The sequence below is a fragment of the Musca vetustissima genome, unplaced genomic scaffold, assembly GCF_032173495.1.
Source record: "Musca vetustissima isolate MV318-11 ecotype Yass unplaced genomic scaffold, APGP_CSIRO_Mvet_v1 utg4602, whole genome shotgun sequence".
Taxonomy (NCBI): domain Eukaryota; kingdom Metazoa; phylum Arthropoda; class Insecta; order Diptera; family Muscidae; genus Musca; species Musca vetustissima.
This window is the reverse complement of record NW_026885412.1, coordinates 389,580-407,891: the sequence shown is the minus strand read 5'-3', so window position 1 is coordinate 407,891 and position 18,312 is coordinate 389,580. Positions and strand designations below refer to the sequence as shown.

At 35.8% G+C, this 18,312-nt stretch overlaps 1 protein-coding gene across 1 annotated transcript; it reads left to right on the top strand.

Annotated features, from left to right (window-relative positions):
* Positions 1-1,751: 1,751 nt before the first annotated feature.
* Positions 1,752-3,155, top strand: LOC133332688 (lipase 3-like). The gene is made up of 4 exons (XM_061541067.1): positions 1,752-1,829; positions 1,894-2,604; positions 2,661-3,060; positions 3,139-3,155. The coding sequence occupies exons 1-4, from the start codon at positions 1,752-1,754 to the stop codon at positions 3,153-3,155; spliced, it is 1,206 nt and encodes a 401-aa protein (XP_061397051.1).
* The last annotated feature ends 15,157 nt before the right edge of the window (positions 3,156-18,312 follow it).

Sequence of the window (18,312 nt, the reverse complement as noted above, 5' to 3'; positions counted from 1 at the left end):
TAAAGCATTGCAAACCATACGACATGTTCGATGTCTATAGTATAGAGTGTATACCACCTAACCAGGATGAGGTCAGAATAGCAATCAATTGGCAGAAGAATAATAATGCAGCAGGTGCCGATGGGTTACAAGCCGAACTATTCAAGACTGGTGGTCAGATGTTGGTAAGGAGCATGCAACAGCTGATTAGTACAATTTGGCTAGAAGAATGCATGCCCAATGATTGGAAACTCAACATCCTGCGTCCCGTGCACAAAAAAGGAGACAATACGATATGTGCCAACTATAGTGGAATAAGTCTCCTTCCCATCGCATATAAAGTGTTATCCAGCGTGCTGTGTGAACGACTGAAGCCAATGGTCAGTGACATTATTAGACCATACCAATGCGGCTTCAGACCTGGCAAATCCACCATTGACCAGATTTTCACTCTGCGCCAAATCCTGTAAAAGACCCACGAAAAATACATCGACACATACCACCTATTCGTTGACTATAAAGCCACATTCGACAGCCCTATCCGTTCAGAGGTGTTTAAGGCCTTGTCTGCGTTTGGCATTAATGCAAAATTAATTTGGCTATGCAGGATAACTTTAAGTGGCACAAGATCAGCAGTTAAAGTCGGAAAGGACCTCTCGTAGCTCCTTAATACCGAACGAGGATTCAGACAAGGTGACAGTTTGTAGTGTGACCTTTTTAACATCCTTTTCTGCCAAAGTGGGTCTGGCAGTAAACAGCGAGAAGACCAAGCTGATGGTATTAACGCGCAGGATAACTTTAAGTGGCACAAGATCAGCAGTTAAAGTCGGAAAGGACCTCTCGTAGCTCCTTAATACCGAACGAGGATTCAGACAAGGTGACAGTTTGTAGTGTGACCTTTTTAACATCCTTTTCTGCCAAAGTGGGTCTGGCAGTAAACAGCGAGAAGACCAAGCTGATGGTATTAACGCGCAAGACGTCCAGTAGACTCGGACCAAATGTGGAACTTGAGAACTACAGCTTCGAGGTAGTCAAATATTTTATATACCTTGGTACCGCCATAAGTAAAACGAATGATAAAAGTTTTAAAATTCGGAGAGGGATCGTGTTGGCCAACCGATGCTACTATGGTCTGAGCAAACAATTCAAAAGCAAGGCCATCTCCCGGTCAAACACACATTCTACAAGACGCTGATACTACCCGTGATGTTATATGAATCTACGCAAGCAGATGAGGCAGCTCTTGGAGTGTCTGAGTTGACGGTGAATATCGCCGTCGAATGAACCATGAGTTTTACCAGCTATTCTCGGACATCGACATTGTTAGACGTATTGAGCTGCAGCGACTACGTTGGCTAGGTCATGTTGTGAGAATGGATGAAGATGCCCCAGCCCTGAAGGCATATAAAAGCGAACCAGCTGGTGGTTCACGCAGAAGGGGAAGGCCACGAATAAGATGAAAAGCTCAAGTGGAAGACAACATTGCCAAATATGGACTTTCAAATTGGAAAAACTGCGCAAAAGACCGACCCGCCTGGAAATCTTTTTTAAGCTCGGCTTACGGAACGAAAGTTCTGTCACAAGCCAGCTAAGTAAGTAATACAATTCGTGGGTTTCTTTTCATAGCTGTGTGAACTTAATGGGTTAATTTTAAATCACAGCTTGAAAGAAACATCTACAGGAAACAGGTTCTACCAGACAAAATATGAATGCTTATTGAAAACAATTGCAAAATTATTTAATGTATCTCACAGCAAACGATTCGTCGAAGTATGAAATTCTACTGGACGCTCAGTATATTTTTGTTAATCATATTAATATTAAATGATCGACAAAAGCGTAAAACCAAAGTAAGTGTCTCTATTTAATTTTAAATACAAATATAAGCATTTAATTTAATTTACTCCCGCACAGTGTGACCTGATTACTGACCACGGCTACCCCTGTGAAGAACACACCGTTCTAACCGCAGACGGTTATTTGCTGACAATGTTCCGCATCCCTTATTCCCCGGTGGCGCAGAATAAAAATATCCCAAATAAACCACCTGTCCTGCTCATGCATTGTCTATTCTGTTCCTCGGATATTTTTCTCTTAAATGGACCCGATAATGGTCTACCCTTTATGTTGGCGGATTATGGTTATGATGTTTGGTTGGGTAATGTACGTGGGAATATTTATTCGCAACGCCATGTCGAACGATCTCCATGGTCTCTATCATTTTGGAATTTTACATTGGATGAATTGGGTCGTTATGATTTGGCTGCCAAAATCGATTATATTACAACCCTGACGGGACAACCGAATTTACATTATGTCGGCTACTCTCAGGGTACTGCCTTGTTTGCTATTTTACTTTCCGAAATGCCTGAGTATGGCGAGAAAATCAAAACCACTCACTTCCTGAGCCAAGGTGCATTTTTATGTCATCTCAAATCGTTGCCGATTTTAAGTCGTGCCGTGGTTTTGGCCAGGCCAGCAATGTCGTGGATGGGTATATTCTCCAGCCACTTGGTGGATCGATTTTTAAATACCATAGCCCCGCCCATATGCAAATTGTTTGAAACACCCTGCATTATGATCTTGAATTTTGTTGCCGGCTGGGATTCTCCGTACTTTAATAGGGTGAGTCTTATAGCATTCTACTACAAAATTAGCCCACTTAATAATTTCCCCCTCAGACCCTCTTAGGTGACTTTTTGAGAGCAACCCCGTCCGTTGCCGGCAACCTTCAGACAATGCATTTCTTTCAATCCATAATCTATTGTGAATTTCGAAAATTTGATTTTGGCCGTAGAGGAAATATGAAGCGGTATGGACAACCCCAACCACCCAGCTATAAATTGGAGAAGATTCATCTTGAGACACCCATCAATATATTCTATGCCGACAATGATTACTTTGTGTCCCTGAAAGATGTCCAGCATATGTTCCAGATTCTGGGGAATCGCACGAAATTGTATCGAATCCAATATCCAAAATATAATCATTTTGATTTGGTATTGGCAACAAATGTCAAAGAAGTTATCAACGATTGTATTGTGGATAAAATTCAGGAGTATGAGCGGCGTTCGTTTAATGGTAGTTTGTGTAAACATTTTAATAAAAATCCATTTTGAGAAAAAAAATTTTTTTAAATAAATCCATTTCTAAATTTAGAACTTAAAAATATTTAAATAAAATCCATTTAATCATAGACCACAAAATTATTTTTAAACCAATGAGCGGAGCAGTATAGTCGGACGGGGCCGACCATACGATACCCTACACAACTTGCACGAAACACTAACTTTCTGCGGATGTTTATTCTGAGCCTGGGCAACAGTTCGCGATATTTGCACCCTATTGCCCGATTAGAGGTCAACAGCACCTCTTCCTACACAGACATATATTCCGAATATTACTAATATTTAGTACATCCCCTCTAATTACTTGTCCAGATTCCCTTCACCGTGGGCTGTGTTGTGATGTTCGGCTTATAATTGTCGACTCGAAAAACACACAAAAAATAACTTTTCGGTCCACTTCATCCCAAAATTATTATCTAATCATCACGGAAAATTATAGGCGTTGTCTTTAACCATACCTGGACCCTCGTGGAAAATTTCAAACCGATCAGAGCTATATTTCCGCCTTCCAGTGTGGAAATTGGTTATTAAATAATATCTCAGTACGGAAGCACCTGTAAATATTTAAGTGTAACTCCCACATCCGAGTACATACGACAATCAATCAATTTAATTTAATCCAATTTAAATGCCAATCACTCCTCTTAGATATACTATCAACTTTTCGAGTCTATGTCCTTCAGGAGTAAATTAATACGCTATAGAATACAATTTTTGTAATTTGTCACACAAAACTCAGGGTCCATTTGTCCCGCTAAATATTGACCGATCTTCATCAAAACAGGCATGCTTATTCTTTGGCTCGATAGCCTTCTCCATGTAAATTTTCTCGATGTTTGGACCATAATTGCGGCGTCTGGAGCGACCAGAAATTCAGACCAAAATAAAGTTGTTGGTCCATTTCATCCCCAAAATATTAACCGATCTTTACGAAAAACATTAGGGGTCTTCATTGGCCAGAACCCATTCTACATGCAAAATTTCGTGAAGAGTGGTCCATAACTGTGGCCTGTATCGTGTTTAGAAATTATAATGGACAGACGGACGGACACACATGTCTAGATCGACTCAGCTAGTCGAGATATGACGATCGGTATACTTAAAGGTGGGTCTAGGACCAATATTGACATGAAATGGAACGAATGATATATAGTCCCTATATATCTTTCGTCCCTATATATCGTTCGATCACCATTTACATTAAATCGGACGAAAATATAAAATAAGCTATATCTAAATCTGAACCGATTATCACGAAACTTAGCACACATCATTCTAAACATAATTTAGAACGCTATTCTAAATTTCGTGCATATCGAAAAATATATAGGGACTTTGTTGCACCATTTACATAACATCGGACGAAAATATATATGGGAGCTATATCTAAATCTGAACCGATTTCCACGAAACTTAACACACATCATTTTAGACCTAATTCATTACGCTGTGCCAAATTTCGTGCATATTGAAAAATATTTAGGGACTTTGGCGCACCATATACCTTAAATCGGACGAAAATATATATGGGAGCTATATCTAAATCTGAAGCGATTTTCGCGAAACTTCACGTACGTCATTTTAGGCCTACTTGAATACGCTATGCCAAATTTCGTGCATATCGAAAGATATATAGGGACTTTGGTGCTCCATTTACATAAAATCGGACGAAAATATATATGGGAGCTATATCTAAATCTGAACCGATTTTCACGAAACTTAGCACACTTTATTATAGACTCAATTTAGTACGCTATGCCAAATTTCGTGCAAATCGAAAAATATTTAGGGACTTTGGTGTACCATTTACCCTAAATCGGACGAAAATATATATGGGAGCTATATCTAATTATGAACCGATTTTTTCCAATTTCAATAGGGTTCGTCGCTGGGCCAAATAAATGAGCTGTGCCAAATTTCATTCAAATTGGATGATAAATGCGACCTGTACTTTGTTTACAATTTATCATCAACAGACGGACGGACGGACATGCATAAATCGACTCAGAAAGTGATTTTATGCATATTCTCAAACGGAACCATGGGCCTATCTCGTTTCCTTTTGCCTGTTACAAACATATGCACAAAGACATAATACCCTGTACCACAGTGTGGTGAAGGGTATAAAAAAACCACGGCTATTATTAGACCTCATAAATATATTTTAAAAAATCCACGCCAATTTATAGACCCCATAAATATATTTTAAAAAGCCACGTCTATTTTTTGTCCTCAATAATTCTAAATAAATCAACGACTATCTTTTGACCTCAAACATTATTAAAAAAAAGACCACGTCAATCGTTCCTATTTAAATTTCTACCCAAAAAATAATTCAAAATCTAAATTCTCCATGGGGGCAATGCTGCTTCTTTTACAATTTAAAATTGCACTTGATTTATCAATGCTGGCAATATTGTGAAAAATCATTGCATAGTTGGCAATGCTGTTGAAATAATATAATATGGTTGGCAATATCCTCAAATGTATGGCAACATTGTTTACGAAACCCAAAAACATTCAAAACAACAGGTGGTCTAACATTTTGGAAAATTAAGAATAAAATAGTTTTGTGAGTATTTTCTTGAATATTTTCATAATTTTTATTAATGAAGAAATGAATTTAGCAATAAACATAAAGATAAAAAATATTTAATAACTTTTTTACCAGATAAATCCGAACTAACATTGCCGGCATTTCTACTGATTATGGTCAACAAATTTATGAATGAAATGTTCTCTCTCGAAATGTTTTCTTAATGGGGTGCGACTCACAAAACAGTGATGGAAACCTGAATGTTGAAATGGTACGAAAAACTGTCCGATTTCTTATAAACTTGTTCACAATGATATTGTGAATATATATCAAAAAAGATATATATTTGGGAGAGCGAGGGATATTTTAAAAATATTTTTTCACAAACAAATATTTAAAGTGTCAATATTATGGAGAGTAAAATTAAATGCGAAGATTTTTTTAAAAAAAATTTTCCCCAAAGAAAATTACTTTTTTATATTTTTAGAGGTGATTTAAAAGTCAGGAATATTTTTATAGTAATTATTATTATAGAAATTGATTTAAAAGAAATAATGGGGGAATTAATAACAAATTTTGGTGAATACGAAATTTAAAACAAGAAAATTGAGAATAAATTATTACCTTGGGAAAAAGAACTACCAAAAGGTTGGAAAACTGACATAGGAACTTTAACGTACCGAAAATTAAGCGGGACCTTTTGCACAGGAGTTATGTGAAAGCAAGGACCTGCTTTGAAAACAATTAGGAACCAAATTTGTTATTCACCATAAAAACGGAATGTCAAATTACTGCTAAAACATGGAAAACACAGAAAATTACAATATTGGTTCACATCGAAGTTATTATGGAAAGATTTTTGCACTCTATGAGAACGCGGAATGCCATATTATGTCAGGCATATTAAAACTTGAACTTATATAGAAACTATTCTGCCCAAATGCGTTTCAATCTATGAGAATTATAACCACTTCGGTGAAGGAATTCGGCTTAAACCTTCAAAATGCTGAAAATGAAGCGGTTCTTTTGCAAAAAATCAAATCGAAATACCGTCGATCGAAATTAAACTTTTTTGATAGGAAGATTTGACACCCAAAAAGAACTTGTGTTCATGTCCAATGGTCCCAAAATACCGAATAATGAGGATAACCTAACAGACATCGCATTTTTAAAGAACCAGTAAAATGAAATTGGATCCAAAAACATTTCGTTCTGCAACCGATACTAAATTTTTACTTTGGTCAGATATAGAAGCTATATCTAAATCTGAACCGATTTTCACGAAACTTAACACACGTCATTCTAGACCTAATTCATTACGCTGTGCCCAATTTCGAGCAAATCGGAAGATATATAGGGACTTTGGTACCCCATTTACATTAAATCGGACGAAAATATATATGGGATCTATATCTAAATCTGAACCGATTTTCACGAAACTTAACACACATAATTCTAGACCTGATTCATTACGCTGTGCCCAATTTCGTGTAAATCGGAAGATATATAGAGACTTTGGTACCCCATTTACATTAAATCGGTCGAACATATATAAGGGAGCTATATCTAAATCTGAAGCGATTTTCAAGAAGTTTTACACACACCATTCTAGACTCAATTCATTACTCTACACCAAATTTCGTGCAAATCGAAGGATATATAGGGACTTTGGTGCACTATTTACCTAAAATCGGACGAAACTATATATGGAAGCTATATCTAAATCTGAACCGATTTTCACGAAACTTAACACACATCATCCTAACTCATTACGTTGTGCCCAATTTCGTGCAAATCGGAAGATATATAGGGACTTTGGTACCCCATTCACATTAAATCGGTCGAACATATATATGGGAGCTATATCTAAATCTCAACCGATTTTCACGAAACTTAACACACATAATTCTAGACCTGATTCATTACGCTGTGCCCAATTTCGTTTAAATCGGAAGATATATAGGGACTTTGGTACCACATTTACATTAAATCGGTCGAACATATATAAGGGAGCTATATCTAAACTGAAGCGATTTTCAAGAAGTTTTATACACACACACAATTCATTACTCAATACACCAAATTTCGTGCAAATCGAAGGATATATAGGGACTTTGGTGCACCATTTACATTAAATCGGACGAAAATATATATAGGAGCTATATCTAAATCTGAACCGATTTTCACGAAACTTAACACACATTATTCCAGACCTAATTCATTACGCTGTGCCAAATTTTGTACAAATCGAAAGATATATAGGGACTTTGGTGCACCATTTACATTAAATCGAACGAAAATGTAGCTATATCTAAATCTGAACCGATTTTTCCAAATTTCAATGGGGTGCGTCCTTGGGCCAAATAAGTGGCCTATGTCAAATTTCATCCAAATCGGATCATAAATGCGACCTGTACTTTGTTCACAAAAATACATGGATGGGCAGACGGACGGACATGCGTAAATCAACTCAGAAATTGATTCTATGCATATTCTCAAAAGGAACCATGTGTCTATATCGTTTCCTCTTTCCTGTTAAAAACATAGGCACAAAGTATGGTGAAGGGTATACAAATTTGAATAAAGTACCAAAATAAGTACCTCACTGTTGTGACTGTGCCATCCCTGATACTCTCCGTTGTAAAGCAACAGGTGTGCTAAGAGAATTAATTCTCATACAAAGAGAGCCATCACAAAAAAGAGAGAGAAAAAGTATCTGAAAGATGTATTTTTCTGTTGACTGGTTTTTGTTTCGGCCGCCGAACAGCAGAGCTACAACCACTTTTTCCCATTCGTACTCAAAGATTTTGTTTAGTCTTTAATTTGGCTTTAATGCGATTGGCTTGCTCTGGAGATGGTTTGGCTAGTTGGCTAACGGACGGTTAATTTTTTTTATTAGTTTTAGCTGCTAAACAACAAAACGTTGTGTCTATATGTCGGATGCACGGTCGATCGGTCGGGTCGGTAGTTTTTAATGCGGTTGTTGTGTGTGTTTTTGAGTTTTTAAGAGTCTTGGCAAAAATCTGTCAGTTTGGTTTAATAGTGAATGGTGGTCGTTGTCTCCGATCAGTCCGTCAGTCGTTTGTTCGGTCGCTTTTTGAGCAAATAAACCCAAAACGAAAAAATTGAAAAGAAAAAATTTTGATCGGTGGTTCGAACGGCGTTACCACTGCCATCGCTTGTGTTTTTGTTATTGTTTGACGTTTTGGGTGATCGTGAATTTGAGATTGTGTGTGAATTGCCGTGTAGAGTGTTAAGTGAAACAAGATAAGTGAGTAACTCACGAGAAGTAGAAAACAAAAAAAAATCGGAATACCTATACCAAAAATTATTGTTTGTTGTTGTTATTTTGTGAGTTTTTTTTTTTTTTTTGGTTATGGCTAATATGAAATGAAAATAAAAATAAAGTTTTAAAACAAAAACAAAATATTAAACAAAACAAGAATGAATTCAAGTTTGGAAAAAAGTTAACTTTAAAGTTTTGAAGAAAAAAGGCCGAGAAAAAAATAATAAATTAATGGAAGACAAAAGTGAAGTAAAACATACAAATTTTAACTAACATAAAATTTAAAAAATAAAACAAATTAATAAAAATTTCAAAAATATTTAAAATTAAAATAAAATGAAACAAATGTTATTTTAACCAATAAAATAAAATATGGCAATATAAAAGATCAATCGTAAAATAAAAGAAAATACAAAAAATACCAGAAAATTCTGTGGTTAAAAAAATAAAAAAAACGAGAAAAAAATATTCTGAGAAAAAAAGTAAAAGAAAAAATATTTTAAACCAGTAAGGAAATTAGTAATGTCGAACGGGGCCGACTATATGATTCCCTTAACCACTTTGGGTATATTTAACTGATGCTAACTAACAGACTACATCTTAACCGATTTTTCGTAATTTCAATATGGTTTGTCCTTGGGTCAAATAAATGAGATTTGCCAAATTTCATCCAATTCGAATCATAAATGCGACCAGTACTTTGTTTACAATTCAACATGGACAGACAGGCGGAAGGACGGACGGCCATGCTGATACCCTAGAAAGTGATTTTACCACGGTGAAACCAGACACATTTCTGCGGATGTTTATTTGCCTGTTACAAACATATGCACAAAGGCATAATACCCTGTACCACAGTGTTGTGAAGGGTATAAAAATCTGGAAATAATATTGAATGTCAATACAAGCGCTCGAAACTTATTCAAGGCTTAAATTTGGAATACAAAATAAAAACTTCAGTAATTTAAAACCAGTGATTCAGTACATTCAGCCCTTCTAACTAGTCCAGATTCCCTTCACCGTGGGTTGTGTTGTGATGTTAAGCTTTGGATTGTGACCTATAGATCGACTCGAAAAAAATACAAAAAATTCATTTTTCGGTCCACTTCATCCCAAAATTATTATCTGATCATCACCGTAAATTATAGGCGTTGTCCTTGACCACTACTGGAACCTCATGGAAAATTTCAAAGCGATCAGTGATATATTTACGCCCTCTAGTGTGTTAATAGGTTACTAAATAATATTTGAATACGTAAACACCTTTAAATATTTACGTGTAACTCCCACATCCCACGAGTACATACGACAATATAATTGGTATCAATTTAAAGGCCAACCACTCCTATTGGTTATACTCTCAACTTCTCAGGTCTATGTAATTCACGAGTAAATATATATGCCATAGAATAAAAATCTGGTCATTTTCACACAAAAGACAGGGTCCATTTGACCCGCTAAATAATGACCGATCTTTATCAAAATAGGAATGCTTATTCTTTGGACAGATCTCCTTCTCCATGTGAAGTATCGCGATGTTCGGGCCATAATTGCGGCCTCTGGAGCGACCCGATCTTCACCAAAAACAATAGGGGTCTTCATTGGCCGTATATGACGATCGGTGTACTTAATGTGTACCAATATATTGGAGCTGCACAACGCTATAATACCCTGACAACAATATGAACAAATTAAACCAAAATTCCGAAATAGCATGGTATAGCTCCTTTACAAGGACCCGCCTTATTTTTGCAAATTTTAGCCAAAGATGCTGTAATTTTATAGTTCGGTTTCATAACTGTGGCCTTTTATTGTCTTTATAAAAAAATTATAATGGACAGACGGGTCTCACACAGTATAAAATTTCTAATTTTGTTCTGTTTAAACACGTTTTTTAATCGAATTGGCTATAATTTGGATTCTTATTGGATAGCCCATCTTTCTTCAAACCAAAAATTATGAATGTTGATAAACTTTTTAGGGTAGCCACTAATTAGCCGAACATCCTAATATTCGGTACTTTGGATAGCGTGGATACGGTTTCCACCCGAATTGGTTAAAATTTCGTATTTTGGGCAGGGACCGTAACGGTTATAACTTATATCAAATCAGGTAAAAAATAACTGTTATTATGTGATAATTAAAAAAATACTTTAATTAATTATTTTTTAACGGAAAAAATAAACGTTGATTTTTAACTGTTACCTCAGATTTTTCAGTATTTTGGAGAACTTTTGGTACGTTTGTCAATCAAATTGGTTGTAATTTGATATTTTTTCCGTGGGTTGCTAAAATCTTTTTACGTAAATAAAACATAAGGAAAGTTCAAAAGTGGTACCAGTTATATAACCTTCACCACTTTGGGTACCAATCTGAAATTTATGAATTATTTTTGATTCTTTTGTGCTCCATTTATATAAAATCGGACGAAACTGTATATGGAAGCAATATATAAATCTGAATCGATTCCAACAAAACTTGACATCAATCTTGGCTTAATTCTGTACTCTGTGCAAAATTTTGTCTCAATCGGAAAAATATTGGGAGTTTGGAGCACCATTTACCTAAAATCGGACGAAACCATATATGGGAGCTATATCTAAATCTAAACCTATTTCTGCAAAACTTGGCATGGATCAATCTAGACCTAATTCAGTACTTTGTGGAAAATTTAGTCTCAATAGGACAAATATTGGGAGGGGTTCGTTCTTGAGCTAAATAAGTGACATGTACCAAATTTCATCTAAATCGGATCATAAATGCGACCTGTACTTTGTTCACAAAAATACATGGACAGACGGACGGACGGACAGACGGATATGCGTAAATCGACTCAGAAAGTGATTTTATGCATATCCTCAAAAGGAACCATGGGTCTATCTCGATTCATTTTGCCTGTTACAAACATATGCACAAAGACATAATACCCTGTACCACAGTGTGGTGAAGGGTATAATTATCAATATTGAAAGCTCCCTCCCAAATTTCGGTATTTGGGAAGTTTTGTTAGCATTCTTTAGGAAAAAATATAAATATTGGCCCATGGTTCGGGATAGCCCCCATATAACTCTAGACACCATTATTCGATATTTTGTGAAGTTTGGATTTACATAATTTTATACATTTGGGTTCTCATGGGGTGTCAATTCATCCTACCAAAAAGTAACAATATTGGTCTACATTTTAGGATGGGTCCTAAATGACGGAACCATCAAAATTTCGATATGTTGGAAAGTTTGGACCCGTTTTTCATGTGACTTGGCTCCAATTTGATATTTTGGATTATCATGGGGTATCAAATTAGCGTACCAAAAAATATCAATATTGGTCCAAATTTAGGGTAGGTAGGTAGGACATTTTAACAAGTTTGGGTCCGTTGTGTTTTATAAATCCCAAAAAATTGTGTGTCGAATAAAATCTTGTTTACAAATTAAAAACAAAATATATATATTTTTTTATTTTTAAAATACCAAAAAATAGTGCGACGAAAAAATCTTGTTTAAAAAAATAATAATTTTTTCTAATTCACATTTTTTAAATCTCAAAAAATAGTGTGACGAATAATTTTTTAACATAAAAAATAAACTACTTATATTTTTGAATTTTTGTTTAAAAAATGCATTTTTTAAATCCCAAAAAAATAGTGCGGCAAATAAAATCTTGTTTAAATACTTTAAAAAAAAGAAAAATAAATATTTAAAATTTCGATTATGTGACAAAAACATGACTTGAAATATCTAAAATAAATCAAAACCCGCTCAACTTGTTCCAGAACCACCACAGAACAGAAACTCAACAACGTCTCGATCCATTCAGTTTTGGTTCCTTCCACATCCAGCCAACATCGTTTGCGTCCAACAAAATTCGCAACGTCAACGAGAATCAGCCAAAAAAAAAAAAAAAAACAAACCTAAAATCAAAATTCGTAGACGTTGAGTTGTCAAAATAAAAAACAACAACAACAACCAAAATAATATTATTTTATGGTTTTTTTTTGTGGCCAATAAATCTTTGAGACCGTGTATGTGTGAGCGTGTGTGTTTTACTCTCTTTCAGCAACAAATTGCAAAAAATCAGCAAAACATATTCGAAAAAAAGAGTTAATAACAATAGGCCATAACGTCATTGTACTAGAGTTTTCTTTAAAGCAACAACAACAACAAGAACACAATATTTGTGCCAGACACCAATAACAACAACAACTTTAAAAAAATAATAATAAAAACCCCACCTTTATGTCGCAAATATTTTTTATTTATTTTTTTTAAATTTTTACAATCAAAAGAAGCAGATCTGCTTAACCAGTTTCAGAATCATAGCATAAACAAGTTTTATTGAGAAAGAGAGGAAGAGAGAGAGAGAGGGGCGTAGCAACTCCCCTCCGATTTCATCTTCCGTTTGAAAAAAAAATCAAGAAGTGGAGTTTAGATCCCCACTACAAAGCTGAGCTGAACTGAGCGAGTCATAGAGCCAGTTCGCCCGTCAGTCAGTCAGAAATCGGGCCTCGTGGTTTACCTTAGACAAGCGTTTTTTATTACTTCAACTCTTTTTTTTGTTGTTCATCGTATTTTGTGGCTGAGGCAACTAAAATCCCAACCAAGCAAATCATACAAACCAACAACAACAATAACAACCACAACAACAACACCAACACCAAGGAAAAGAGAGAGAGAGCCAACAAAAAAAATACATTGCCTTCATCATCATCGTCATAAAATACCTGGGGTCTTCTTCTGGTAACATCTTCGTCTGTCCGTCCGTCTGGCTGTCTGGTAAGGTTTGATGTCGATCATCATCGTCGTCGTCGTCGTTGTTGCCATGACGAGTGTGGAAACCAGTTAGAAGAGGAAACATGTTTGCCAACAACTACAACAACAACCAACCACCACTACTGCTGCTGCTGCTAACAGAAATCAAGTGAAACAAGCAAACAAACAGCAACAACAACAACAAACGGTCCGAAACATTACAAAAATGGTAAGTGAATACCCGGAATCTAACGGTAGTTGGATGCATGCATGATGCATGCTTCGGCTGCTTCTTCTTCTTCCCCCTTTTGTAATTTTCACTTCATTTAAACGTGATCGCCACGACCGGTCACCATCATCATCTCAGCACTTCTCGGCTGGCCATCATAATGCAATGCCGTCAGTCACACAGTCGTTGTCCTCACTCTCTGTCTGTTTACCCCTCTTTTGTTGTCCTCATTTCTCGGAAATGCATTCTCGGTGTGTGTTTGGAAACAAACAAACGATCAAACAACCAACCAATATTTTTTTGTGTTGTTAGCCGCCCCCGATGCACATTTCCAATTTACCTCAAACGATCTCTCACAGGTTAAAAAGGGAGTTGATTTATTTTTTCTTGTTGTTTCGATGTTGGTCTAAAAAATATACATTTTTTTTTTTTGTTTTAATTCGATATTTTTTTAATGAAGTGTTAGGACTATTTATGAGTGCAATACTCTCTCTGACACTCTAACCCGGTGCAATGTGGTTTGGCAAGATTGCAAGTGTTGCCACATGATTTTTTTATTTGTCAAGATTCAAGAATATTTTATGGGGAAACATATTTTGGGTTGCATTCGTTTTTTTGTTTTTTTTTTTGCAAACATGGATTAAAAAAATAAAATGAAAATTCCATACCAAAACCCATGTCTGGATCATGAAAAAAATATTCGGTGTCCTCTAAAACCAGTGAGCAGAGCAGTATAGTCGGACGGGGCCGAACATATGATACCCTACACAACTTCCACGAAAATATAACTTTCTGTAGTTCTATATTCTGAGCTTGGGCAGTATTTCGCAATATTTGCACCCTCTTAACCGACTAGTACTTACTTACTTAGCTGGCTTGTTACAGAACGGTTGTTCCATAAGCCGAGCTTAAGAAAGATTTCCAAACGCAAATCCACCAATTGGGAAGACCACGTTCCAAGATGTTGTTTTCTACTTGGTCTTTCCATCTAATTCGTGGCCTTCCCCTTTTACAGGAAGTAGGCTCGTTTTTATATGTCTTTTGAGCTGGGGCATTCATATTCATCCGCACAACATGGCCTATCCACCGTAGTCGCTGCAGCTCAATACGACTGACTATGTCGATGTCCGCGTATAAATTGTAAAGCTCGTGGTTCATTCGACGCCGATATTCACCGTCGACGCACATCGGCCCGTAGATCTTTGGGAGAATTTTTCTTTCAAACACCCCAAGAGCTGACTCATCTGCTTGCGCAAGTACCCATGCTTCAGATCCATATAACAGCACGGGTAGTATCAGCGTCTTGTAAAATGTGAGTTTGGTCTGGCGGGAGGTGGCCTTGTTTCTAAACTGCTTACTTAGACCATAGTAGCATCTGTTGGCCATCACAATTCTTCTCGGAATTTCAAAACTGATGTTATTCGTTTTATTTATGGCGCACTATGTCGCGAGTTCATATAAACAGCGGCCAAAAATAGAAGGAGTTATCGTAAGTTAATGAAATTTGGTACATGTGCTTATTATTGGCCTAAAGAGCAACTGACAAAAAATTTGATAGATCGGACCAAGATTTCGTATACCTCCAATACAATGGGTCTTGAGAATGTCACCCTTTTTGGCCTATAAAATCTTTAATATTCAAACAAATTCAATGAAAATTGGCAATTTACATTTAATTAGGCCTCTAAAGCAACTGACCAAAAACTGGGTAGATCGGACCAAGATTTGATATACCTCCCATACAAAGGGTCTTGAAAATTTTACTATTTTGGGCTATATAATCTTTAATATTCAACCAAATTCAATGAAAATTGGCAATTTACATTTACTTATGCCTATAAAGCTACGGACTAAAAACTGGGTAGATTGGGCCAAGATTTGATATACCTCCCATACGAAGGGTCTTGAAAAATCCGCTTTTTGGATCTATAAATTTTTTATATTCATCCAAATTGCAGGAAAATTGTCATGTCTTCTTCCAAATTACATCAAATTTGGGCGAAGAAAGTAATAGGTGCTGTAATTTAGTTGTTGGCCCATATTTCAGGTACCTACCATACCAAAAGTCCCTAAAAATGTAACTTTCTGTACTATAAAATCGTTATATGCAGCTAAATTAAGTATAGTAGTTATATTTTTGTTATTTTTAATATAATAAAATATTTGATATACTTTAGTTACTAATAAATTACTTTTTGATCATTCACAAAATTTTCAAAACACACATCAGAGATATATATAAAATATTGTCTTCCCAAATGTACGATTTAGTATTACCCACGTTATAATCTCGGGCCTTTACTTTATTGGTGTTTAAGGATATTACAAGGTCGGATTGTAATATAAAATTCTAAATGTCCTTATTTAACTCGGCTTTAACAAAAGTTCGGGCTGCTACTAATTATTTGTTGGCATGACTTGTTAGCATCTTGTGAAAGTCGCTCAAAAGGTATTGTACTGCACTTTGCATATCCCATGCCATGAACTAATATTTTTCTGTATGAACTTTCCACAAATGTAATTCATGTGCGACATCTAAATTTAGATTATAAGATTATGTCTCAAATGATCTGATAAATAAGTATAATCTTCAAACTGACTGAAAATTTATTTAAAAGCTATATTTTAAAACCAATTCTCCCATATCTTCGCTTCGAATAACGTTTTTACCACTTAATTGCAAATTTTATGTAAAATATTGTACTATTTCTATGTTCTGAATACATATTCTTCTGTCTATTTGACCCTCAATAACTTATTTAATTGTATACATAACATATTTGACAATTCGCTTCTAACCATTTCATGAATATGCCATATTATTTAATAAGGTTGTCACCAAAAAAGTTAAATAACTCTTAGGACCGCAGGACTCCGCAGCTAATTTTTTTTATTCCTTAAATAACATACTTTTCACCACTCAAATAAAAAAAAATTAGAGCTAACCTTTTTTAAACTTTTTTTTGCTGCTCCACTAATTTCAAAATTTGTTTTACAAATTTGATGAACTAAGTACTACAAGTGCGGACGACTGTATACACCATATGATATTTATATACATACAAACTAAAGCGAATCCTAGTTTTTACATCCAGAGCAACCAAAATAAACACTTTTATAATAACCGTTAATTTGAATATTCAAATATTTGAGCAGCAGAAAAACACACCCATTTTTCGAAAATATGGTAAAAAATCAGTTTATAAATAATTATCAGATTTGAACCTTTGTAGAGACAAAACTACTTAACATATCGATATAAAATTTCATATTTATTCTAATTGGAGTGTTTTCTATCAATCCTCATCAAAAAATTTGTCCTCCGTGGTACTTGGTTTTGACCATTTTTGGCCGCGGTCGTGACACTGTGTGGCGGTACCAAGGTATATAAAGTATTTAACTACCTCGAAGCTGTAGTTCTCAAGTTCCACAGTTGGTCCGAGTCTACTGGACGTCTTGCGTGTTGATACCATCAGCTTGGTCTTCTCGCCGTTTACTGCCAGACCCACTTTGGCAGACTCCTTTTCAATTTGTTCAAAGATGGCTGTTACCGCTCGCAATGTTCGACCCATTATATAGATGTCATCGGAGTAGGCGAGTAACATGTGTTGTTTGGTGTACAGAGTGTCATTTTTGTTCTCCTTTGCGTCTCGTATGACCTTTTCCAGCAGGATGTTAAAAAGATCACACGACAATCTGTCACCTTGTCTGAATCGTCGTTCGGTATTGAAGGGCTCCGATAGGTTCTATCCTACTTTAACTGCTGACCTTGTGCCACTTAAAGTTATCCTGCATAGCCGTATTAATTTTGCAGGAATGCCGAACTCAGACATGGCTTTAAACACCTCAGAACGGATAGGACTGTCGAATGCGACTTTATAGTCGATAAATAGGTGGTATGTGTCGATGTGTTTTCCGAGGGGCTTTTCCAGTATTTGGCGAGAATGAAAATCTGGTCAATGGTGGATTTGCCAGGTCTGAGGCCGCATTGGTATGGTCCGATGATGTCATTCACCATTGGCTTCAATCGTTCACACAGCACACTGGATAGCACTTTATATGCGATGGGAAGGAGACTTATTCCTCTTAACCGACTAGAGGTCAACAAATATTACTAATATTCCGTACAGCCCTTCTAATTACCAATACAGATTCCCTTCACCCTTGGTTGTGTTGTTATGTTCGTCTTTCAATTGTGGCCTATAGATCGACTCGAAAAAAACACAACAAATTAAGATTTCGGTCCACTTCATCCCAATATTATTATCTGATCATTACAGAAAATTAAAGGAGTTGTCTTTGACCATACCTGGATCCTCATGGAAAATTTTAAAGCGATCAAGGCTATATTTTCGTTCTCTAGTGTGGTAATACGTAAGAACCTGTAAATATCGAAGTGTAACTCC

Bases quoted from the DNA above. Each gene is read 5' to 3' on its own strand.
- LOC133332688 (XM_061541067.1), top strand. From the start codon at position 1,752: ATGAAATTCTACTGGACGCTCAGTATATTTTTGTTAATCATATTAATA. The intron at 1,830-1,893 runs GTAAGTGTCTCT...ACTCCCGCACAG, and splicing joins GACAAAAGCGTAAAACCAAA to TGTGACCTGATTACTGACCA. The intron at 2,605-2,660 runs GTGAGTCTTATA...TTTCCCCCTCAG, and splicing joins ATTCTCCGTACTTTAATAGG to ACCCTCTTAGGTGACTTTTT.